This window comes from Sciurus carolinensis, chromosome 4 (genome assembly GCF_902686445.1).
Source record: "Sciurus carolinensis chromosome 4, mSciCar1.2, whole genome shotgun sequence".
NCBI classification, from domain to species: Eukaryota; Metazoa; Chordata; class Mammalia; order Rodentia; family Sciuridae; genus Sciurus; species Sciurus carolinensis.
In genome coordinates, this window is record NC_062216.1 from 10,671,651 (window position 1) to 10,698,328 (window position 26,678).

General features: G+C 35.1%; 1 protein-coding gene across 2 annotated transcripts in view; it reads right to left on the bottom strand.

Annotated features, from left to right (window-relative positions):
* Positions 1 to 6,035: 6,035 nt before the first annotated feature.
* The window catches only part of LOC124983089 (disintegrin and metalloproteinase domain-containing protein 2-like), a 67,938-nt gene continuing 47,295 nt past the window's right edge, over positions 6,036 to 26,678 (bottom strand). The window contains exons 15-21 of one of the 2 annotated variants that reach the window (XM_047549997.1): positions 25,943 to 26,048; positions 20,207 to 20,390; positions 12,176 to 12,253; positions 11,812 to 11,941; positions 7,975 to 8,137; positions 6,743 to 6,803; positions 6,036 to 6,312 (exon numbers count right to left, since the gene is read on the bottom strand). In XM_047549997.1, coding sequence (XP_047405953.1) covers positions 6,770 to 6,803; positions 7,975 to 8,137; positions 11,812 to 11,941; positions 12,176 to 12,253; positions 20,207 to 20,390; positions 25,943 to 26,048 — 695 coding nt within the window. In that variant the 3' untranslated portion in view covers positions 6,036 to 6,312; positions 6,743 to 6,769. Of the gene's footprint in view, positions 6,313 to 6,742; positions 6,804 to 7,974; positions 8,138 to 11,811; positions 11,942 to 12,175; positions 12,254 to 20,206; positions 20,391 to 25,942; positions 26,049 to 26,678 lie in introns of those variants that run through there. The other variant, XM_047549998.1, reaches the window with a different exon arrangement.

The following is a 26,678-nucleotide window of genomic DNA, read 5'->3' on the forward strand; positions in this document are numbered from 1 at the left end:
TATCTGGGATAGATCAGATGTGAGACCATAAAACAAATCTTAATACATTTAGAAAGACTGAAATCATACCTTTTTTGACCAAGTGGTATAAAAGAAGAAATTAACAAGAGGTGGAGAGTTTGGCAATTTTATGAAGACATGAAGGTTAAATGACATGCTCCTAAATAACCAATGAATCAATGAAGAAATTAAAAGGGAAATTAAAAAATTACTCAAGACAAATGAAAATGGAAACACATTATACCAAAGTCTATGTGACATATCTAAATCACAGCTGTACCAAGAGGGAAGTTCATAGAAATAAATACCTATATTGAAAAGAGAAGAAATATCTTAAATAAGTTAACACCACCACACCTGAAGGGAATAGAGTAACAAAGCTAACAACTCAAAATTAGTAAAGTAAGAAAGTAATAAAGTGTGGAAATAGAGAAAAAAATGATTCAAAAGAAAAATGAAAAAGAGAGTTGATTTTTTTTTGAAAAGATAAAATTCACCAATTTCTCCTAAGAAAGAAGACTCAAAAAAGGAGACATGACTACCAATACCACAGAAATATAAAGGATCATAAGAGACCATAATGAAGAATTATACACAAACTGGGTGACCTAGAAGAAATGAATAAATTCCTAGACACATGCAATGAACCAAGACTGCCTTGTAAAGAAATAGAAAATCTGAATAGGTCAATAACAAATGAAAACATTAAATCAGTAATAAAAAGTCCCCCACCAAATATTTGATGGCTTCACTGCTGAACTCTACCAAACATTTAAGGAATTGATACCAATTTTTCTCAATTTATTCCAGAAAATTAAACCCATCCTATGAGACTAACATTATCCTGCCATGAAAACCAGACAAAAGATGCAGGGGGTAGGGTGGGGAAGCTACATACCAAAATCCCTGATGAACACAAGTTTAAAAATCCTGAAAAATACTATCAAATCAAATTCAACAACATGTCAAAAAGACATCCACTCACCTGACCAATGTATACAAACAAATATGATGCATCACATTAACAGAATATAGGACAGAGACCTCATGATAATTTCTACAGAAGAAGAAAAAGCATTCCACAAAATTCAACATCCCTTCATGATAAAAACTCTCAACAAATTATGTATAGGAGGCATGTGCCTCCAAAGGCCATTTTTGATAAACCCATGGCTAACATCATGTGGAAAGGAGGATGTTGAAAGCTTTTCCCCTAAGACCTGGAACAAGACACAATGTTCACTCCCTTCTCTTCAACATAATACTGGTAAACTCTGTTTTATTGCACCTTGTTTTATTGCATGTCACAGATCGTACATCCTTTATAGATTAAGGGTTTGTGATATTCTTGCCTCAAACACCATTTTCTGAACAGCTGAGATGCTAATTAGTGTCTTTTAGCAATAGAATATTTTTATTTTTTGTTCTTTTTAAATATACATGACAGTAGAGTATATTTTGACATATTATACCTGCATGGTAGAATATTTCTAAATAAGGTATGCACATTGTTTTAGGCATCATGCTATTGCATCATAGTATGGTGCAAACCTCATTTTTATATTCACTAGGAAACCAAAAGACTCATGTGACTTGCTTTTTCATGATGTTCACTTTATTGCTATGGTCTGGAATCAAACCTGCAATTTTTTTTTGAAATGTGTTTGTTCTAGATGTCATAGCTAAAGAAATTAAGCCAGGCTGGGGATATAGCTCAGTTGGTAGAGTGCTTGCCTTGCAAGCACAAGGCCCTGGGTTCAATCCCCAGCACCACAAAAAAAAAAAAAAAAAAAAAAAAAAAAATTAAGCCAGAGGAAGAAATTTGATTTGGTAAGGAAGAATTTAAATAGTCCCTGTTTGAAGATGTCATGATATTACATATAGAAAATCCTAAAGACTTCATTGAAAAACTGGTAGATGTAATAAATTAAGCAAACAGCAGGATACAAAATTAATACATAAAAGTCTGTGTCATTTCTGTACACCAACCCTGAGATATCTGAAAAAGTAGTCAAGAAAACAATTCTGCTTACAGTAGAAACAAAAAAGAAATAAGTTTAATTTAGGAGGTGAAAGATCTGTACGCTGAGAATTGCAAAATGTTAATGAATAACTTGAAAAAGACATAAATAAATAAAAAATAATAATAAATAAAAAGCTAGCCCATGTTCATGGATTGGAAGAATAATATTGTTAAAAAATCCAAACTACCTGCAGCAATCTACAGATTCAGTGCAGTATCACATCAAAATGCCAAAATACATTCTTCACAGAAATAGAAAAATCCTAAAGTTTTCAAAACCCACAAAAACCTTGAATAGCAAAAGCAATTTTGAGTAAAAAGAACAAAGCTGAAGGCATTATATTACCTGATTTCAAAATATATTAAAAAGCTACAGCAACCAAACAGCATGATACTGGCATGATACATAAATCAATGGAACAGAAAAGAAATCTCAGAAATATATCTGCACATTTACAGTCACCTGATTTTCAACAAAGATGCCAAGAACTCAAAATGGAGAAAGGACCCACTCTTTGATAAAGGCTCATGGGAAAACTGGATATTAACATGCAGAAGCATGAATTAGACCCTTAGGTCCCACCATATGCTAAAATAAATTAAAAACAGATAAAAATTTAAATTTAAGACTTGAAACTTTGTAACTAATAGACGAAAACTCATGGGAAATGTCCCCATGACATTAATCTGGGTAAGGATATTTTGAGTAAGACCTCAAAAGCACAAGCAATGAAAGCAAAAATGGACAGATGGGGTTAGGTTAAACTAGAAAGCTTTGCACAGCAAAGGAAATGATCAAAAGAGTGAAGAATACTACTGAATGGGAGAGTATGTTTTAAAACTTTATATCTGGTAAGAGGCTAATATCCAAAATAATAAGAAATGCAATCAATTCAATAGCAAGGTAACAAATAACCCAAATTAAAAATATTCCAATTGCCTCAACAGACACTTTTCAAAGGAAGGAATACAAATGGCCAACAGGTACATAAAGAATGCTCAACATTAGCGGTCATCAGAGAAATGCAAATCCAAACCATAAATGTGATACCACCTCATTCCAATTAGAATGGCTATTATTGAAAAGTCAACAGATAAAAAACATTGATGAAGACGTTGAGAAAAAGGAACAATACACCGTTGTAGGAATGTAAGTCAGTATAACCATTATGGAATGCAGTATGGAGGCTCCTCAAAAATTAAATAATAGATCTTTCAATGATCCAGTAATCTCCCTACTAGGTATATATCCAAAGGAAATGAAATCAATGTGAAAGAGATACCTGCCAAGCCAAGATATGGAATCAACCTAAGTGTCCATCATGAACAAATGGATACAGAAAATGTGGTAATTGTGCACCGTGGAATACAAAGCAGTCTTAAAAAGAATGCATTCTACTGTCATGTACAACTAATTAGAACAAATAGAAAAAAATAAATAAAAAAAAGAATGCTTTCCTGTCATTTGGGACAGCATGGATGGAAATGGAGATCACTCTGTTCAGTGAAATAAGCCAGACATTCATGTTACAGATGACAGCTTCCTTCTGTTTAAAAGGTGTCTCGAGATATATTCTTTTGCAGAATTTTTGTACTGTATACAGTAAAGTTATCTTTCTGTATTTCCATAACCATATTTTACTCACAAGGATTTCCACAAAAACATGTAAAAATGTTAATATCAAGTGTTAAGGTTTAGAGAGAAGGCAGCTTAGGACCTGGCTTCCTTAACAAGAAGGCTAAAGCGCAAGAAGTAAAATTAAGAATCAATAAATGTGATAGATTCAAACTAAAAAGCTTCTTCTCAGCAAAGGTAACAATAACGTGAAGAGAGAGCCTGCAGAATGGGAGAAAATCTTTACCACACACACACACCTCAGATAGAGCATTAATCTTCAGAATATATAAAGAACTCAAAAAACTTAACACCAAAAGCCAAATAACCCAATCAATAAATGGGCTAAGGACCTGAACAGACACCACAGAGAATAAATACAATCAATCAACAAACATGAAAAACTGCTCAAAACTGCTCAACATCTCTTGAGCAGAGCTCTCTCTCTTCCTGGTTGCCATGTTCTGAGCTGCTTTCTTCCTCGACGCCCTTCTGCCATGACCGTCTGCCTCACCTCAGGCCCAGAGCAATAGACTTGGCCGAGTATGGACTGAACTTCTGAAGCCATGCACCCAAATTAACTTTTCCTTCTCTAACATTGTTCTTGTCAGGTCTTTTGGTCACAGTGGCTCAAAGCTGATGAAAACACCAAGTATCCTAACATGTTCACAATATTTGAGGGAAGACCACAATAAGTCAATATTAATCATGTTGAATGTTGAACATCTCATTAGATTAAGACATTTCAAAATCTATTCCAATTCTATCAGTGTTTTCTGTGTAGATGTTTGTAAATCAGAGAACTGTGTTGAGTTTAATCAGAGAGTGTGATCTGGACTTCAGACAGTTCATATAATCACACAGGATTTGTCCTTGTGTACCTGGCCTGGGTCAGCAGCCCCGTGTCCTTCAGGGTCACCTGCTGCAGCCTGTGGCAGGATTTCTTTCCTTTTCCAGGCCGAACAATCCTTACCCCATTTTGCCACCAGTGTTTGCTGACCTCGTGAAACACGTAGGACTGATGTTACGTCTTCTTCGGTATTTGCTAGATTTCATTGAGGAAGCTATCCAAGACCTGGAACTCTTTTTAAATAACATTTCTTTGAATTATGATTATGATTGCTTTTTAAAAACTGCAGTTCTACATAGATATTAAGTCAGAGATTAAGTTCTTCTTAGGTCAGTTTTCAGAAGTGTCTTTCTATGAAAGCATTTCTATTTCATCTAAAAATTTATCATTCTAATTTGTAGAGAATGCATGTGTCATTTCATTCCAGATACTGCTGTTAACTGCCTTCAACATTTTTTTCTACCTTGAACATATTCTAAGAGTTTTTTGAATTTGATTGTTTTTCCCACATAAATAATTTTGACCTTCTTTATTCTCAATATTGTATTTTTTTGCTAACTTTTTGTTTCTCTAGTATTTTCTACTTCCAATCACTTTTTAAAAATGTAATATGCTACTTTGAAATTTTCTGTTAACATTCTTCAATTGGCTTAGATTTCCTCTAAGCAAGGCCTCCACAGCAAACTTTTTCCTATAACATTTTTATAGAATACAGTTCAAAGTATGTTTAAAGTTACATTGAATGTTCTTCTTGATCTACAGATTATTTAGAAATGCATTGCTTATTTCAAATACTTGGAGATGATTGCATTTTATAATATATTTATCTTACATTTAGAGAACATAATCTGAAATATTTCAGTCCTGAGAAATTATGATTGTTTTATTTCCAAGCACACCAATAAATCATTCATATGTATATGGTGTGTATTTTGCAGTTGTTGCCAAGCACAGTCTTCTCTATATCAAGTAGACCATTTCTGTTTAATTATGTTTAAATCCCTTACTAAGTTGGATAATTTCTCTTATTCTTCTTCTTGTCCTGTCAATCCTTATTTCATACATGTTGAAGTTATATGAAAAGTTATGGAGTTTGGAAATGTAGTTCAGGCTGGAGTTAGGTCCTGGTCTCAATCCTGGCACTGCTTTAAACAAGTCATAAATTATCATCATTTGTATTATTACACCTTCCTCTCAGATTGACCTTTTGCATCATGATACATTCTTCTTTTATCACTGTGAATGTTTTTGGTGTTAAAGTCCATCAGCTTTCCTTTGTATAAAGTTCCTGTGGTATACACGTTTCCATCCTTTACTTTAAACCTATGAATGTACATGTATGTATATGTGTGTGTATATATACATATATGAAAATGTGTCCTTTGTAAGCAGTACAGAAATGAGAATTTTTTCCAAATCATAGGATCATTGTCTTTGTATTGGTTATAAATTGTCAGACTGTAACAACACACTCAGTGCGATTTATAATGCAGCAGTGGTCTTTAATCATGGCATCATATTTATTATATTATAATCTTCCCTATATTATGCCTTTTGATAATAGTAGTAGTGTGGGATAATTTAAAACTAGGAAAAATGTAATATAAAACTCATAATCATGCATTTCTTACAAATAAATTGTCTGTGGAATTATATATATTTATAGTCAATGTGAAATTATATATATATATACATTTATAGTCAATGGTCAGATGAAAATCATAATATGCAGGTTTGAGTTCTCTAAGAAATCAGGTGATGCCTCTTTTTTTCTTTTCCACGTTTTTTTTTTTTTTTTTTTTTTGTCCACTGAAGATAATTGCTCTGAAAGAATGAGGAAGGAAGGAAAAGTCACTTGTTTGACCAAGGAAATGAATGCTGTAGATGCAACTAAGAGCAGAGTACCCTTATTATGAAGTAGACTTTGAGCATATCCTTTAATCAACATTTTCAATCCACAAATGCTAAAGGAATAAACCTAATGAAAGAAAGTAATCAAAAATATAATTCTGCATGAAATTTTAAATGACAACCTGCAATGTCATTTATAACTTTATATCAATGATATGACTTAAAATATCAAAAATATTCTTCAGTTTAGTTATATATAGCTGTACAATTGCTATTTAATGTTTTTATTTTTTATGTTTATCTAATACATTTCCCTCCCTCCCCTTCCCTCCTCTCTCTCTCTCTCTCTCTCTCACTCTCTTCTCTTTCTCTCTCTCTCCCCCTTGAAATATTTGAAACTTACTGTGATATGGAATCCTCATTATTCACACTATTCTTTGGATTCTGTCTCGCTTTCAAGCTGCCTATGTATTTAAAAATGAAAAACATCACTTAAAATTTTATTTTCTTTTCTTCAAAACTCTGCCACTATTGAAACAGTTTTGAATTCCTACCTGCTGGCTGGGTTTCCAACTCTTTGCCCCCAAGGTATAAGAAAAGGATCAATGATACAAGGTTATTTGAAAATAAACTCAGATTGTTTTCATATTTATATTATTATTGGCTAAATATCAGTAAGTCTTATTTTTTTGCCATCCATTTTAGTCCCATTTACTTCTATCAAATTTACTAGCCTACATTTTCCTCAGTTATTTGACATTATTTTTTTCACAATAGTTACCTAAAGTAACTATTGTGGAAAAGAAAATAGTTACCCAAAGTAAAAAATAACTTTAATATATTTAGATATTAACTGAATTATAACTAGCTACATATTCTTTCTACACTTTCAACATATTTCCATGAAGTATATTCTATTTACCTTTTCACATTAATTTAAGTAGTTAATGAAATTCAATTCAAATAAAATTAACTCAATTCAACAATTCAAAGGCAGAAATTATTTTGTAGCAATATCCCAGAGGAAAAGTAAACCAACTTTAATATTTATTTTTATTCTTATAACATATTCTCAGTTTTTTTTTTGTTTGTTTAATGGAAAAGTATTTGTTCCTTTATTTTTTCTGTAGATTAGCCATGGCTATGATCTATATGTTTAGTCTTATTATCTTGTATTAAATTGTATTCTTTTCTACTTCTGATTACATCTCAGTTTATTTAATAAAGGCTAAAAAAATGCAAACAGGGCTAAGCTACCGTGCTGGTCTTCCTTGTTATCATTTATCAAAATAAAATAAAAAATTCTTTGAAATATATAAACACTAAAAAGTGTTACTGTTCAGTGCATATTTAATAATGAAGATCAAATGATAAAAGTAGGTAGATAAACTAGATATCATTTCCTTTTAATTTTTCCCCTAAAAAAATTCAAGCTTTTGTAAGATTAAAATTACTGAACTTTTAACAACTTTTTTGATTATTTATTATATTGGTCATGAATATTTTAAGTACTGTCTTTCCTTGTAAAGACAAGTTAAATCTTAAATAGCACTAATCACATCTACCATATACTATTAATAAGTTATTATGTCAATAAATCATATAAGTAATAGAGCAAATATGAAATCAACATACTCATCACTTGTATAATCTTCAGATTTCCATTTTTTTCTTTGGAAATGAACTTTTACCAGCATGGCAATCAGTACACAGAAAATAACGAAGAAAGGAATGAGTAAGAAAAATGGCCATCTTGAAGTTTTGGACTCGTAATAAGTACGCTCAATATAGCGCCTTTCTAGGAGAGAAAAACACAGTTAGAAGGCAATCACCAGAAATGTAGTAAAAGTATTTCTGTATTTTACTATGGATACTAGAATAAGAATCAAAACCATTTAATCATTATAATTTGCATTTTTTATATAAAGTAAGTAACCTGACAACATAAGTAGAAGCTCTTTTGATGCTCACATAATAGTCCTGTCCCTTGCTTTTTTACTGAGAACCTTCTATTCCTGGTAGTCTCTCACTGAAAAGAATTAAAGTGTGGACCCTATAAGAACTGAATATTTTTCTTAAGACTCTTACTTCTAACAAAAAATAAATACTTCACATATAACATTTGGATTAAAATGTCTTTTATTGCACTGATATGTATTTTCATGTCTTATATAGGAAATTCTCATTTATCTTAACTACAAAAAAATTCCCATGCCTCCTTCTAAAATCTAAAGTTTTAACTTCCACATTTAGATTAATGACTCATTTCATAGTGATTGATAAGTAGGTTGGAATTTTAGGTTGGTTTAGCAATATGTAAATATCCACTTGCTTCAGTGCAATGTTTTGAACTGACTTTCCTTCCCATTGACTTGTTCTTTTATTGAAAAATTGATTAGCTATGTTTTTATAGGCATCTTTCTGAACTTCCCAGTCCATTCTACTGATTTATTAGTGCATCTCTCCTTTATCAGTGACACACTATCTTGGTTAATATAATGATAAACTAAATTGTACCCTTCTCTACAAAAAAACAGTTCAATAAATTCAGTGCAAGACAAACAGACCAAGCTGTCCTTTTTCCTTGCGCTTGATCAGGGTTGTTCTACTCTTCCAGGCACTTTTGGGTGTTTTTGAGAATCAAACCGTTAATTTCTTAAAAACCGTATGCTATTATGATTGACATTTTAAAATCTATAGATTTGAATTACGGAGTTAAGTATGGAATATAATCAATCTATTTATAGACAATATAATACACATTTAGATGTATATTAAATTTGGTGAGAATTAGCTATTAGCAATAATAAAGCCTTTCAGTAGGTGACTGTAGCATATTTTCCATTTAATTGGATGTTTGTGGTCCTTCCTGCATTTTTGGTCCTTCCTTCCTTCCCTCCTTCCTTCATTCCTTCCTTCCTTCCTCCCTCCCTCCCTCCCTCCTTCCTTCCTTCCTTCCTTCCTTCCTTCCTTCCTTCCTTCCTTCCTTCCTTCCTTCCTTCCATTTTTGGTACTGGGTATTGAATCCAGGGGTGCTTAACCACTGAACCACATTCTCAGCTCTTTTCTTTATTTTTTTTATTTTGAGACAGTTTCTGGCTAAGTTGCTTAGGTCCTCGATAAGCTGTTGAGTCTGGCTTTGAACTTGCAATCCTTCTGCTTCAGTCTCTGGAGCTGCTGGGATTGGTTTGGTTTTCAGTGTACATTTTTTGTCAGGTTTATCTGTAATGTTTTACCTTGTGATAGTATTATAGATAGCATTGACTTTAAGTTGATTTTTATTCACTGTTACTTTAGGAATACAACTGATTTTTATATACTGATTGTTTCTGTTGTCTTTCAAAAGGTACTGATTGTCTTTAGAAGTGTTTTTGTTGGTTAGGATTCTCTATGTAATTAATCACATCCTCTACACGTAAATGCTATCTCATTTCATCTATTCTAATCTTTTTGTTGCTTTTTTCCTATAGGTTAGGATGTAGGGTAAAATATTGAACAAACATGGTAACAGTTGACTTTACTGCTTTGCTCCCAATTTTATGGGAAAATTACAAGATACATCAGCTGCAAGTGTATTTTTGTTCATGTTCTTTATCAGATTAAAGAGGTTGTCTTCTGTTAGCTTGCTCTTTTGGGGAGATACTTTTCTTTTTTGTGTGCTGGAGATAGTTACTTTGCTGTTTTTTAAAAGGTTCATGAATAAGTGTTTAATCTTGTCCATGATTTTTTTTTTGCATCAAACTAGACAATTGTATTTTTTTATTGTGTTGATATAGTGAAGTTCACTGACTGACTTTCAAATGATAATGTGAGTCATTCTCAGAGAACATTTAGAAGGCCTTTTGTTTAGGTGAGGGGGTTTGTACCAGACGTCAACATAAGTTTTTCTGAAGTTTTAACAGAGGATTATAGTCCAATGCTTGACATTTTTATCTGAGATAATTGTTTTTTTGTTTTGAGATAAAATTTTATTATGCAAAAATCTCTGATTTGGCATTTAACCATTTCTTGCTTTAAGAAGCTTTTTTTGGAAAACATCCAGAATGAAAATTAATTTTATTTGTAATCTTGTTCCCTAAAGAAGTCCTAGATTCTCAATATTCACCCTGCATTTTACTTCTTACCAACAGGAAGCCTGAATTCTATATTCTCTATCACCACAGGCAGCAATGATAACAAATAACTTATCACTTTATAACAAATGTTTCACTTCTCCCAACTTCTAACTAAGGTCATGTGCATTGGGATCTTGTTATGGAAATGCACTACACCAGTTATTAATTCTTTCTGCTAGATATTGTTGCATAAGAAACTACCTCAAAGCTTAGTTACTTATATCAGCCATTTAATTTTTTTTCACAATTTTGTTCTGAATTTAGAGGGTATTAGTTTAGGGGTTATATTTTTGGGTCTCAGTGTAGCTAATGTTCATACAGTGCAGATGATTTTCAAAAGAATAAGTGTTCCAAGAATGAGAGTTTCAAGAGTGAGTATTTGAAAATTCAGAAGCTGTAGGAAGACCATGGGAGACCCAGAATGTCTAAGACCATCCTGGCTTCTAGGAAAGTAATCTTCACTCCATATTGGATAAATGACTTGTATGCTCATAAGCAGAAGCAAGTAATTGCAACTACTTGTTACTAATATGGAAATAGCTTTATAATACACGTATTACAATGTTTCAAACTTATCAGTCTATTCCTACATGGGATGAATGTAGAAATGTTATCAACAACCTCTGACTCAAAATCAGGAAGAATAGGTTCTAATCATTTGCAGATTTAAGGTTTTATACAAAGGAAATCAAGCCTCCTGACCCTCGGTGCTATTGGATATGCTGGAAATTGCTGGCCTTCTCTAAAACCCATCCCTGTGGCGCGTCTGCTTTGATCAACACCGAAGAGGACTGCATTTCCCAAGCTCCCTGACCTGCTATCTTCTAGTTAGTTCTGTCCAGTGGGGGTCACTGGATAAGATCTAGAAGATCACAAGAGTCGGGCAGCTATGGTATTTCTCCTCCCTCCTCCCTGGCATTACCAGTAGTGGCTGTGCATTCTTTAACCCCTTGGGGTCCACACCTTCTCATCCAGCCCTGACTTATGTCACAGGGGTGCTAGAGCTTCATGGCTGGATCTGGTGATATCACTCCCATTTGCCGCCCTTCCTGCCCTAAGGAGTGGGTGTGGTTCTCTGGTGGTGTTGATACCTGGGTGGCTCCACCTCCTCTGGGCAGCTCTTCATCTTTACCATTGGGTTACCTTATGCCTCACATTAATGTTCCACCATTTGAAAAACCAAAGTGACTTCTCTGTCACCCTCAGAAGTAAAGCATAATAGACCTATGTGGTTTATCGTTTGATGTCCACTCGCAACCTAGATGTAAACTGGTGTTCCAAAGATTGTTCACTTTATTAAATTTAACAAATCAAAATGACCTTTTAATTACATTTCCCCTTTCTTATTAGTACTTACCAGTGGGGGCAGCAGGAGCTTCATTATTGCCACTGTCAATACTCCCACCCACTGAGGACTCCTCTCTTTCTTGACAATTAGGAGGTACATAATGGGTATTGCAGTGACAGTGCTTTTTGTTATTGCATACCTGAGGGGAGGAAAATATCACCTTATAAGAGAAGCAGCTAGACTTACATGTGTTCAAATGGGTTCAGAAAAGGTCAGCTCAGGCTGACCTCTGTGGCTTGTGGGTATCTGAGTGTGTGTGTGTGTGTGTGTGTGTGTGTGTGCGCGCGTGTGTGTGTGCGCGCGCGTATGAGCATTTACTTTCTTGGGATAGCCTAAATGATTTCTATTTTTACCTCATGGTATTGGTACTTACACCTTTATTGTTGCAAGTGTCTGGTTTGCAGTCATAGTTCAAGTATGTATCATCTACACATTCCTTAGACTGGCAAACCTAAAAAGGAAAGTCAAAATAAGTCATATGCTATCTGGATCTGCAGTTTGATTTAAAGCACTCCACTATACTGAAATAGAGTCTACAATGAAATATAACCCCATCCCAGTTTAAAAGACTATTATTAAAAAGGCAAGAAGATAACAAATAATGGCAAGGATGTGAAGGATGGGGAATTCATATACATTACTGGTGAGTGTAATTATGAAAAGCAGTACAAAGGAAGAAGAAAAAGGAGGAGGAGAAGATAAATAAATAAATAAATAATAAATAGATAAATAAATTAGAACTACTCTAATATCCAACAATTCCACTCCTGGGTATTTATCCAAAGGAAATGAAATCAATACACCGAAGAGACAGCTGTGCTTTCCTGCTTACTACAGCACTAATCATAACAGCCAAGAGAGAGAATCAACTTAAATGCCCATCAACAGATGAACAGATAAACAAAATGATTCAAACATGTGAGCACTATTCAGTCATAGAAGAATGAAACCAAAACCCTGTTTTGGTGAAAACAAGAAGGAACCTGGAGGAGATTAGGTTAAGTGAAGCAAGGCAGCTTCAGAAGGACACATACCACATGATCTCAATCACATGTGAATCTGAAAAGGTTAAATGAAAGTTAAGAACAGAACTGCAGGGCTGGCTGGGGGGGAAGGTGAGATGGAGCGAGACTGGTCAACAGGTACAATACAGTCAGAAAGGAGGAAAAAGTTCTGGCACTTGTTTCTAACTATCATTCATTATATATTTCAAATAGAAGAGGATTTTGAATGCTCTGATAAAAGTTTAATGTGATAAATATGCTAATTACTCTGACTCGATCATTACACAAGCATATGCATATTTCAAAAATTTACATTGTACCCATAAATAAGCATAATTATTATTTATCAATAAAATAAAATAATAAAAAAGAACTTTCCCAATACCAAGTCAGTTGGCAAACATTGGAAGTGGTAGAAGTTTTTATATGTCAGATTTAAAAAAAAAATTTACAAAGAACAAAAAGAAACAGAAAAAAACACAGTCCCTTTAATGTAAGAAAACAAACTCAGAAATTTAAAGTAAGTGCACTCAATGTGCTCGGGAACCTAAAAGGAAAATAAGAACAAAGAACTGAAGTAAATCAGGATAATGATATGGAAATGAGAATGCCAACAAAAAATAGAAATTAATAAAAGGGACTAAACAAATTTTGGTTATTAAATTGAATTAAATAATTCACTAGATGGCTTAAACAGCAACTTTGGGTAAACAGAAGAAAGAATCAATGAACTTGAAGGTAAGACATCTGAAGTCACCAAGTCTGAGGAACACAAAGAAACGCAAAAAAAACAAAGAAAGAAAACAATGTCTAAGGGACATACAAAGCATCACCAAACAGGTGCTTGAAGGATAAAGGAAAGGAAGGGGCAGAGACATTATCAAAGAAATAATGGCGGAGAACATCCCATGTTTGAAGGAGGACATGGATCCAGAAACCTAGAAGCTCAACACCAAATAGGATAAACATAAACTCACACTGAGGCATGCTACCCTCAACATGACAAAAGATGAAGATAACTGGAAAGCAGTGAGTGAAGAATGAATCATCATGTACAAGGAATCCTCAATAAAATGATCAGCATATTTCTCAGCAGACACATCTGAGTCCAGAAGAAAGAGAGAGAGAGAGAGAGAGAGAGAGGAGAGAGAGAGAGAGAGAGAGAGACAGAGAGACAGAGAGACAGAGAGAGAGAGAGAGGAGAGAGAGAGAGAGAGAGAGAGAGCGAGCTGTCAACTGAGGAATTCTATATTCATCAAAACTTTTTAAAATATGGGAGAAATTAAGATGTGGAGAAAATTCATTACCATGAGATCTGAACCTCAAGAATACTGAAGGGAGTACTTCAGAATGACTTATAAAAGAATGCTGGTCTTTAACCAAAAGTTGTATAATAATTTAGAGATCTCTAGTAAAGGTAAATAAAGTATAAAAACCAAGTATTACAGTAACAATTATTTGCAACTCCACTTTTTATTTTCTATGAGATATGAAAAACAAATGCATAAAAATAATTATAAGTCTAAGTTAATGGGCACACAATATAGAAGGATGCAATTTTTTGATATAAAAAAATGAACAGAGGACAAAAATACAAAGGAGCAGAGATTTCATATGTGATTGATATTACTGTGGTAGCCATTCAAAATAGAGGGTTGTAATTTGGGAGATATAATTTTACATCCTTTAAATCACAAAGAAAGTGTCTATAGAACTCATACCAAAGGAAATAAGAAGGAAATCAAATATCCTATTACAAAACATCAATTAACACAAAAGAAGGCAATACTAGAAGAAATGAGAGACAAAAAAAAAATGATAAAACAGAAAATAAAGTGGCAAAACAAGTTCTCCATCAGGGATTACATTAATGTTAATGGATTAAATTCCACAATCTAACGGCATGGATTGGCAGACTGCAGAAGTCACGGCCCCACGATGTGCTGTTTGCAAGAAACTAACTTGATACCCAAGGCATGAGCAGTTTTGAAAATGAAAAAGATATTCCATGAAAATAGTAACTGAAAGAGAATAGGCACGGGGAGAATAAGAGACAAAGTAGACCTTAAATCGAGCACTATTACAAGAGATAAGGAAGGATTATCTATGGATAAAGGTCAACTTACTGGCAAAACTTAAGGAACCAAGGAAGAAAATGTGGGGGTAAAAATGAAATGGAATGCTGTTTGTACCATCTGTCAAAATGCATAAATGCATTCTACTCTCACGTACAACAAATGAGAACAAATATAAAAAAAGTTTAAAAAAAAGGAATGAAACTCTGATACATGCTACAAACACAGGTGGACCTTGAAAGCGTTAGGCAAGTGAAAAAAGCCAGACGCAGGAAGGCAGACCCTGTATGGCTCTCCTCACAAAAGGGACCTAGAATATTTAGATTCAGAGTCAGAAAGTGTAATAGTGATGAGCAGAGTCTGTGAAGAGAGGTTATCAGGACTCATCATTGACTGAACAGATTGGGAGGATGAGAAATCCCTAGCAACGGAGAGGTGACAGATGTTCACCACCAATGTACCCACGTTCCTGAACCACAAATCCAAGCAGGACCACAGTGGCAAAGTTTATGCAATGCACATTTTACCACAAAAATAGTTTGCAGATCATGTTCAGTGCTTTATAGACGAAGATAAGAGGTAAAATCACAAAACTCATAGTATGAGAATAATACATATTATCACCCACATCAGCCAAGAATGTCTTTAAGTGTAATATATTCAGTTAATCATCCCAAGAAGAAAGGGCCTTCGGAACACATTGAGAGCTTTTCCATTACTGATAGGTCAGGAGGTAAAGCAGAGAATTTACAGAAAACATACAATGAAGGGATTAGCAGAATGGAGAGCCCAGAGATAAACCTAAGCACGCATGCTCAACTGAATTTGGACAAAGCCATAAAGAAGACACAATGAGGAAAGAACAGTGTCTTCGGTAAATGGTGCTAGGGAAAAAACATCCACATGCAAAAGAAGCACCATACACAAAAACGAGCTCAAGATGAACGAAAAACCTAAATGTGAGACCTGAAACTGTAAAACTCCCTGAAGAAGTAAGACTTCCTGGGTGTTGGCTCGGTCATGAGCTTTGAATATCACATCCAAAGTACAGCAGCAATAGCAAAGACAAACAAGTGACACGGAAGAGCTTCTGCAAAGCAGAGGACACAATGGACAAAGCGAAAAGGCAGCCTAGGGACTGAGAGCAAAGAATTTGCAAACCGTATATCTTATAAAAGGTTAATGTCCAAAATATGTAAGGAACTCATACAACTCAGTTGATTGAAATGGGCAGAGGACACAAATAGACATTTCACGAAGAAGACGTAAAAATGGCCAACAGGTATGTGTGGAAAGTTCTCGGCATCTCTATCATCAACCAGATGCAACACGAAGCCACAATGACACATCAGCTCACTAGTTAGGATGCTCATCAGAAGAAGACAAAAGAAATATGTTGGTAAGGATGAGAACAAAGGGGAAGCCTTATACCTTGTTGGTGGGAAGGTGAATTAATAACAATGGAAAACTGTATGGAGATCCTTCAAAACACCGAAAATAGAACTGCCACGTGAACCAGCAAACCCCCCCCCCTCCCCCCGCACAGCACATACCCACAGGAAAGGAGATCAGCACTCCTGTTCGTTGCTGCCTGAGTCACAACAGACAACACACAGAAGCAAACCGAGAGTCTATCAACAGATTCTAAATGTTATCAAATCATTTCTGTCTGGTTTGATTGGATTCATCTTGTGTTTTATTCATAGTTAACCCCTTTGATTTTTTTTTAAGTTTATTTAAGGTTGATAACACACAGCTTTGATAGGCATCATTTGATGTTTTCCCTTGGAAAACAAAATTATGGTATTTATCACCTTCTATCTATCTATCTACAAAATGGAATTATTATTCAGCCTTAAAAAAGAAATACATTGGTACGCGGACGAACTGGTAGGACATTGTGCTAAATGAAATAAGGAAGACACAAAGGACAATACTACAAGATGTCACTTATGTGTGGGATTAAATAAAATACATGGAAATGGATGGCAAGGTGGGGGCGAGGAGGAGGAAATGGGGAGAATGTGCAGTTATGTAGGATTTGTTTAGCACTCTAATGAACAGCACAAGGATTGTTGTTATGTCATGTCCTGAAAATTTACTAAAAGAGCAGACTTTAGGTGCTCTTACCACACACACACACACACACACGTACACACACATAACTGTTTATTTCTAGTAATCATTTCACTATGTACATGTATATCACCCGTCATGTTGCACAACTTAAATATAGGCGATAAAATTTTTAAATGAATGTTGGAAATAAAAATAAAGGGATTAACTGTGACTAAAACACAGGATGAATCAACCCAGATAGCAATTATTTCATAATATAGGAACTATATATAAAACTATTTCATAGTACTATGAAATAGTATCCATAATGATAAGAAATTTACTTTTCACAATAAGAAAATATTTTTACAAAACACATAAATGTCACAGAATACATTTTCAATTAAAAATATATTATTTGCAGACTAATAAATAATGGGACCTCCTCTGGGGACACAGTGGCAAATATCGTGTACACGTTTGACCCTTAATATTGATCCCAGCAACCTCGGCTTCGATTCTGTCGGCAGCGTGACCTACTGATTTGTGTGCCTCCTGGTGGCTCTGTTCTTTTGGTTGGGTGCACAGATGGTTCATGCTTTAAAAATCTGAAACCAGTTAGTTACTCTTTCCCATTCTTGATGGCAATTTTTAGAGGCAAATAAAAATCACTTGGCCCCCATTTGAAGATATTTTCATATTCTTAAGCTGCTAAATTTCTAGGTTGAGGGAGGAAAAAAAAAAAGCCCCAAGTGTCGAGGTGCTCTGAACTGTCATCGTTTCTGGGGTCGGGGGCAATGTCTTGCTCCTCATGGGTTCCCTGGGGGGACAGCCAGCCAGCGTGGGGCTCCAGATCGTGGGAAGGAAGGCAAGCCGGGGACCTTTCTAGCTTTCACCCTATTCCTCTGTGACTTCTTCGTTTGCTCCCTTCCATTCACGTGTGGACACTTCCCACCCTGGTCTGACTCAAAAAGCTTTTTTCTGTGAGAGCATTATAGGGAGACACAGCAGTTGGGGGTGTCCATGCGTGGGCTTTGATCTCAGTTCACAGTGTGTGTTCCCCCTTTCTTCTCTCCCCTCCTCCCTCCTCCCACTCTCCTTCCTCTATTCCACTGGTTGGTCTTTCACCCATCTATTTATTTTTGATCGATGCTTTCTGAATATTCATAAATGTTGTCTATTTACATATGTGCGTGTAGCATGATTTTCAAAAGTCGGTTCCACGTTGCCTCCCCTTTCTGGCCCTACCTCCTCCCTCTCTCTTCTCCAGAAGGAGAATCAACTCCTGTATCCTTGTGATATCTGGCCCTCCCTTTCTTCTTTCCCCTGTTTGGCTCCAGCTTTCCCATGTGAGAGAAAACATTTGACCCTTGATCCTTAGCAGGACGTTCTCCACTTGCATTCATTTATCATCAAATACCATGATTTTGTTCTTCATGGCATTGTAAACTCCATTGTGTTTATTCACCACAATTTCTTAATCCGCTCATCTATTGACGGGCAGCTCAGTTTGTTCCATAATTTGGCTGCTGTGAATTGTGATTCTATAATCAGTGAGGTGGCTGTGTTGCTATTGTATGTTGATTTTAGTTCTTTTGGAAGAATACCAAGGCGTGGGAGAGCTGGTTGGTATGGTGGTTCCCTTCCTAGTTTTTCTTCAAAATATTTTATTGGGTATCTGTGCTTAGTTCTGCAGATCAAACATTTTCATATCATGGTTTATGCTTATAACTTTGTTTTTGAAGTTTCAGATCCTTTAAATACACATCTCTTCAGATCCTTTGTTAGATTTCTTGTAGGAATAACCACAAAGGAAGTGGTAATGTTCATAATAATTTTTACACTTACTCACTAGTACCCAATATCTCTTACTGTTTCTTGGCAGACAAAAGGAGTTTAAAAGTTTCTCATGTATTCATTCTAATCCAAATGAACATTCACATATGAGCTATTACAAAAACAGTGACACTCTAATTTGCAGACTACATAAAAATTGTTAAAGTACTCAAGGTGTACTAGTTGACCATCATTCACGAATGGATAGGAAAGACGTGATATTTTTGCTCTCCTAACTCATGTAGTGTGTGTTAAGCTGTCTAGAAATAATGGAGCATTTACAACTAAAGATAGTCTTGGGTATTAATTTGATAAATATTTTTTCAAAGTAAATTCCATGAAGGCAAAGGTGCTACAAAGCCTTACAAATGATCTAGATTTTGTGTGAGCACCAGTGTTAACTTTGTTTTTCTTTTGTATGTTTTCTCCTTTCCAATTTTCTAAGCAAATATCAGTAAAGTTAGGTTGTGTTTGTATGGAATATATATTTCCTTAACTGCATGATGAAAAGACCTGTTTTAAATAAGTGTACATTCATAATGACAATTAAGATGTGAAAAAATTCTTAGACTTCACTTATACTTGGTGACAACCCAAACATGGAAGGTTGCTTTAAAGAAAAGTCCTTACTGTTTACTCACAAAAATATCTTTCAGCTCCTAAGTATATTTTGAATTTCTCTCTGTTGTTCAACAAGTGGTTTACTATATTCTGTTACTAACTGAACAGAGAGGCTTTATGATTTAAAGTTTGGAGATGATACTAATCTGAACTTGAACCTCCTTCTGTACCTATGTGTATGCATGGAAGTATTAAATATTTCACAAAATGGAAAAATCTTGGAAAACAAGAAATGTTGACACATAGCCCATATGTCTGATAATATTGAGTGATAAAATATCAAAAGCAGATGAACCAATGGAATGTTTTAGGAAAACACCAAGATATACCAGAGAAATAGTCTATATCTGTATGTATGTATGTAGAAAGAGTGAAAGGCTCGTGAGAACGGAAAGCATAATCATATTTCAGGTATGTGACTTGGATTGATGTTTGCTTTACTCTATGAATTGTTTCATCATCTCAATGGACATGTATTATTTTAACAACTATTTAAAATTCATGATATCACAAGATGATTTCTGAGATCAGAAGTGTTTTGTAACATGAGATGATTTAATGAAAAGCAGTGAATGAACAGTGTGATTCTTAATTCAGTGACTAGGCACCATCTCCATAGGAAAAGCACAAAATAGGTGGTGAAATATTTATAGAGATATCACCTATGCATGATGATAGATGGCAGCATTTTTTCTTATCTTCTAAATTTCTATTTTGACTGCACGCTTCAATTATGAGGAAAAATGCTAAATATCTATCATATAACATTAAAAAGGTCAGGAAGTTACTTAGGAAGAAAACAATACCTACCTTACTTGGAGCACAAACAGTTCCATCCTTTACCCACATCGCATTAGTATCTGAATGAGTCTGGGTGTATTCCAAAGAAACGCAGATGTGTCCACTTACGTTGGCATAAACAGTAATGGCTTCTTTCATTTGAAGTATATGGTCACCTTTATGTTGACATATTAATTTTCCACACTTCCGATCCCTAGAATTTATCCACAAATGAAAAACGTTAACTCTTACAGAGAAATATTTGAATATCATTTCCAAAGCAAATAGATTTAAATAATTCAAGATCTGCACAAGGATGCAGGCAATGATTAATTTTGAAACACCAAAAAATAAAACGCCAAAATCATGAGTTCATTTTAACAATATGGATAAGAAGCATTTGAAAAAACAAATCCACCAGGCAAAATAAAAGCTCTCAACAAACCAGGACTAGCAGGGAACTTCCTCAACCAGAGGAGGAATAAAGAGTATCTATAAAAGCTCTGTAGCCGACAATGAACTTAAGAATGAAAGGCTGGATATTTCCACATAAAATCAGAATGAGCAAGTATATCCTCTTTATCTACTTAAAAGTAAACATTTTAATGGAGATCTAGATAGCGCAATCAAGTCAGAAAGAAACTGACGGCATACCAATTGGAAAAGAATGTGTGATTAGAATTTGACTTGTAGATGATATGGTACCAGGCATAGATGCTAAGAAACACACACAGGAAAAAAAAGTTTGGGAAGATCACACAATGCCAAAGATCAAGATTAATATAAAGGAGCTAAAGGAAGTCTAACAGAGAAGGAGGAGAAGGGAAGAGAAGATGGACGAAGGGAGGGAAAAGGGGGATCTTGAACTGAATCAATTTCCATGCCTGATGAGTTCATTGGGATGAACCCAACTACTATGTATAATCGTAAAGCTCTAATAAAGAAAGATTAACATAAAGAGTCATTTGTTGGGCAAAGGAAATGAACAGGCACCTCACAGAAGAAGAAATACAAATGGTCAACAAATACATGAAAAAATGTTAAATATCTCTAGCAGTTAGAGAAATGCAAATCAAAACTACACTGAGACTCCATCTCACTCCAGTCAGAATGGCAATTATCAAGAATACAAGTAACAATAAATATTGGAAGGGATGTGTGGAAAAAGGTACACTCATACATTGCTGGTGGGATTGCAAATTGGTGCAACCACTCTGAAAAGCAGTATGGAGATTTGTCAAAAAACTAGCACTGGAACCACCATTTGACCCAGTTATCCCATTCCTTACATATACCTAAAGGACTGAAAATCAGCGTACTACAGCGACGCAGCCACATCAACGTTCATAGCAGCTCAATTCACAATAGCTAAACTATGGAACTGACCTTGATGCCCTTCAACAGATGAATGGATAAAGAAAATGTGGTACATATGCCCAGTGGAATATTAGTCAACCATAAAGAAGAATGAAACTATGGCATTTGCTTGTAAATGGATGGAACTGGACACTATCATGTACAACTACAAGAATGGAATCCCAAATGGAGCAAGTTATACTCCATGTATGTATAATCTGTCATCTACATCTAAAAGGAATAATAAAAAATTAAACAGTAATAAAAACCATCATTTGTTATTTTATTATGATTATTACAGACCAACAACAATGTGAAAATGAAATTTAGAAAACTACTGAGTTCACAATAGCCTCAAAAATACAGTATTTAGTCAAAGGAAGAGGTCCCTTGCATGCAGAATCTAGTAAACTAGCAGAAAAAAAATTAAAGACTAAAATAAATTAAGAGACATTCTAAATTTATTACTGGGAAAATTCAACAGTCCTAAAATGACAATTCATGAACCCTCCCTTACCCACTTACCACGAACACACGTAAAACAGATGAAATCTGAATAAAGGGTGTGAATTTGCCAATGCTCAATTTCCTGATTTTGCTATTGTACTACAGATTGTTATGTCACATCAGATGTTGCCAGGTGGAAACCAGTGGAAAGGTATAAGGAAGCCTCTCCATTACCTCTGCATTGATATCTGCAACTGTGAACCTACAATTACTTCAGAATAGAAAGGTGCAAAGTAAAGGGATAAAGTCCAAACCTATGAAATCAGCTTTATGAGGATCTGACACTTAGTTGTGTTGCAACAAAAAAAAAAAAAAAAAAAAAAACAGATTGATACAAAGAAGGAAGGAAGAGTATTATCAGTCCATTGTAGCTAGGGTCAAAAAGGGTCGTTTTCTTTTGTGAGGTGCATGGATAATATGTTGCATAATGGAATCTAGAAAATGTGGACATTTTGGATAGAAAGCTAGACTTTAAACAATTAAAAACAGGAAGAAAAAGCTCTCTTTAAACATATCAATTGAAGTTTTTTTCAACTGCCAAAAATTTGCCAAGCATGAATATAGCATCTGTTTCTCTTTTATTTTAAAATTGAATTTTTAAGGATTAAAGTCACATGAAGGAATTAAAATGTCTTTTGGTACAGTAGGGATATGTTTGTCTGTATAAATGCTATGTGTCACTTGTGGTGTTAAGTCCTAGAGATGGAATGTGAGTACCTGCTTGAGTACATGCTATACCATGTCATTTTTGCTTGGCCTGTGTATTCTGTTTGGCATCTTATAAGCCACCATGAGGCCACCGCTACTCAGAGGACACAACAAACCATCCTCTGGTGAGGGGGTCAGGGGAGATGTACCCTAACCCAGTGACATCCCAGGTTGTCTTCATGAACCACTAATCTGGGCTGGGGCAGTAGTTCAGTGGCAAAGCACTTGCCTAGGCCGTATGAGTCCCCAGGCTCAATCCCCAGGACTGAGAAAGTAAATAAATAGAAAAAGTAAACAAATAGATAAGATGACCTCCTAAGCAGCAACAGCTCAGCCATCCTGGATATCTCGGAGCAATTTGCTGTGGCCCGACCACTTTTGTCTTTGGCCCACAGAGGGAAGTGACAAGGATCAAAGCAGACCCTAGTATTCAGGCAAAGGCTGGATGTTATCAGCAGGGCCCATAAGAAAGTAGATAAAAGCTGCCCTGCACTTGGGGTGTCTGCAGGCTGAGCATAGGTAATCTCAGAGAACCCCAGTGTTAAGCAAAGTCACCCTGTGACCAGGAAAGATCAAGAAAAAGGCATGCATACTCCGCAAATCATGTCTGAACACACAGAAAATCTGCAAACAAGAGGCACATACTCATGGAATTACCTCCACTTCTTGGAAACACCCATTTTAGAGCAAAGATCCACTTCCTGACACTCTCCTATAGACCTCCTGACACAAGCACAAGCTGCCGGTGAGCCTGTAAAACGCTGAAGCTGAGAGGCTGGGCTTCCCGTCCTATGCATCCGTGCTCCTGCAGTGTGCAGTGTGCTCCTGGTGGTCTTTGGCTGGAAGGCATTGCCCTAAGGTGAAATTGTCTGAATCACACAGTATGTGCATGTTTACGCATGCTCACACACACACTCACACTGAGCACGAAAGGATTGCATGAGAGTTGAGCCTCAAGACAGGAACTGCATAACAAGATGTTTTGTAGATAAGACTTAAAAAAAATTCACGCAGGCACATTCAATTTCCTTATCTTCAATAATCAGAGGACGGAATTAGCAGGTGGGTCTACTATCAATTAGGATACTGGATTCGTATACACTACGAACTGCACAGAAGCTTCCCCCTAAACAGTAAAGCATGATCGAATGAAACATTGCCATTATGTATTATTCAATAGCATCCAATATAAAGAGAAAATTATTAGACATGAACTACATGAACTAAGGAAAATGAACTAAGCAAAAAGTAACATAGACAAGGGGCAAATAAACCATGAGATACCCAACAATGACATCACCCAGATACTGCAATTAGCAAAGAGGCATTTTAAAGGCAGCTAAGGTAAGACCAATTGTGCTACAAAGGAACTGCAGTTATAATAGCTAGAAGATGCCCTTTCATCAGAGTATGCTTTAGCAACCATCAAACCAATGTCAGGGTATCCTGGGCTTGAGCATATGAGAGAGCAGCTTCTAAATATACGAAGAAGCGTGCTATAGTTTTTGATTGAAATTAGAGTTATTAACGTAAGTTCAAGACTTAAAAACATTTAAATAAGTGGATAATGTGTATTTTCTAGCTCTGCCGACTGAGAGGGCTTAGAAGTAACATGAAGCAGAAGGTGTGAGCACACCTGGTTCCCAGGTGTTTATTTTCTGAGTATTGTCCTCTGTTAGAAGGAACCTGGGTTCCTTGGACAAGCTGCTGTGTGCAGAGCAGGGAGGAAGAGGAGCCCCCAGCATCTGTTCTTGCGTGAGCTAGAAAAATTGGAAAGTTCTGAAAGAATCATGTAAACTTTTGGTAGATACAGTGATCAACTGAAAGGGGTTCTCACGAGTCAAACTGAGATGATCGTTTGAGAAAATATCAAAATACTGATAGTAATGGTATTCCATTGAAAAAATGATAATTACTGACTCAGAGTACCTGGATAAGGAAATGCACAAATTTAAAAGTAGAGAAGTGGACTGCTTTTTCCTGCAGTACATTTGTAGCTATACAAAGCAAAATAAAAAATTGAGTTAAAAATTCATCAGTGAATTTTAAACAGGTGGATCAAAGTCTGAAGAGAAATAGAATATGCCCACTCCATTCAACTCCCCCTCAAATTACATTTTAAGAACAAAGGGAAAATTAGAACATTACAATTGGGAGACTTAAAAAAATAACTCTACCAAACCATTTAACCTGAAATTTCCAATATTGAAGGAAAACTGTATGTACTTGTAAAAAAAATTGCATTTGAGGGTACAACATTACTTTGGTTGTAAACAGATCAAAATGAAAACTTACGTACAATTTTGAAAAATATAAAACAAATTCAAAAAAATATAAAACAAATTCTAAAAAATAATTAGTGTTTTCTAAACACTAATTATTTAGTGTTTTAAACACTGTAGTATTTTAAAAAAGCAAACACCTAAGGAAAGGAAACAGAAGAAATGTTCCAGATTAAATAAGTGAAAGTACATTTGAATAGATGCAAATACCTGACCTTTGCATTTGTTCCTGAGCAAGGAAAAAGAGTGATATGGAAATTATTGAACAAAACTAATGAAATTTTAATATGACTCATGTTTTATAGCTACAATAGAATTTATTCGCAGGAAAGACAGGCTGATTGATTTATAGATCACAAAGCACAATCTCCAACTTCCACTCAAGTGATACAGAGAAATTATGAATAGAGGAGAGAAGAGTCATAAAAAGAAGAGATAAAACAATTCAGTAAAATGCTAACTCCTGGTAAGTCTCATCAAAGGAGATATGGGGGTCCTTTGTGCTGTTAGTGCCTGAGGTCACACAAATGGGTCAACAGTGAGGTGACAATTTAAAGTCAAGAAGTCTGGTGATAGAGCGTGTGTCTGTTCTTCAGCACTGTGCTTTCTAGATAGTAAAAAATTCACATATTTCCATTTCAACCCTAGCAGTATCATAATCCTTTGTAAAACTAAGGAGATGGCATGCAAAATAAAAAATAATTACTAATGGGCAATTAATGTGCCTTTTATGTAAACAAAACCCTATGTGTGAGAGAGAAAAGCTGCATATTTCTGCATCTATGACATTTATCGCTTCATGAAACATGGTCTTCATGGTTAGGTGATATATTGCTTATATAAAAACTTAATTGGTGACATTTTCAAATACAAGGCTATAGAGGTTCTCTGTTAGGTTTCTTATAAAGCGTACTTAGCTGCACATTCTTTGTATCCAGCATCAGTAATACCACAGTTCCCAGAAACGTCAGTCCTAGAGTTAAGTTCCTGAAAACACTCTTCAGAACCATACTCTGACCCTGAAAAAGAGTGAACTCATTCTAAGTATATTTTTAATTCTAATACTGTGTTAAAAGCTGAACTTGCTATATTACACAACGGATAATATAAACAAGGGATAGTTAGCAAGGAATATTTCAGGGACATTACAAAGTGACATCACATAATTAATTTTACAAGTAGCATACCATTCCTGAATGTATATGCACTTACACATTAATAGCAGATCTTCCAATACTTGAAGCAAAAATTGATAATTTGAAAAGAGACAAATCCACAATTATAACTGAAGTCTTCAACATTTCTCTTTTACTAATTTATAAAATAAAAAAATAAACCTTAACAAATTTTAACATACTGGAAGTATACGAATATTTTTCAGACCCTAGCACTTATACTCTTGCTTTCACAATAACAAGGCCATTTGGATTGTGAATTCTGCACTGAACCAAACAATGCTCTACCAACAGAGGCTGCCAGGTAAGGAGGGGATGGAGCTCAACAGAGAGACTCCCTAACAAGTTTGGCCAGTTTGGATCAGAGCCATGAACAAACAGAAATATATTTGTGTCAGATAAATTTCTTCATAGTTGGGAGATTATAAAATTGAAATCTGACAAAGATCTCCATTTCAAAAACCTCAGTAAGAA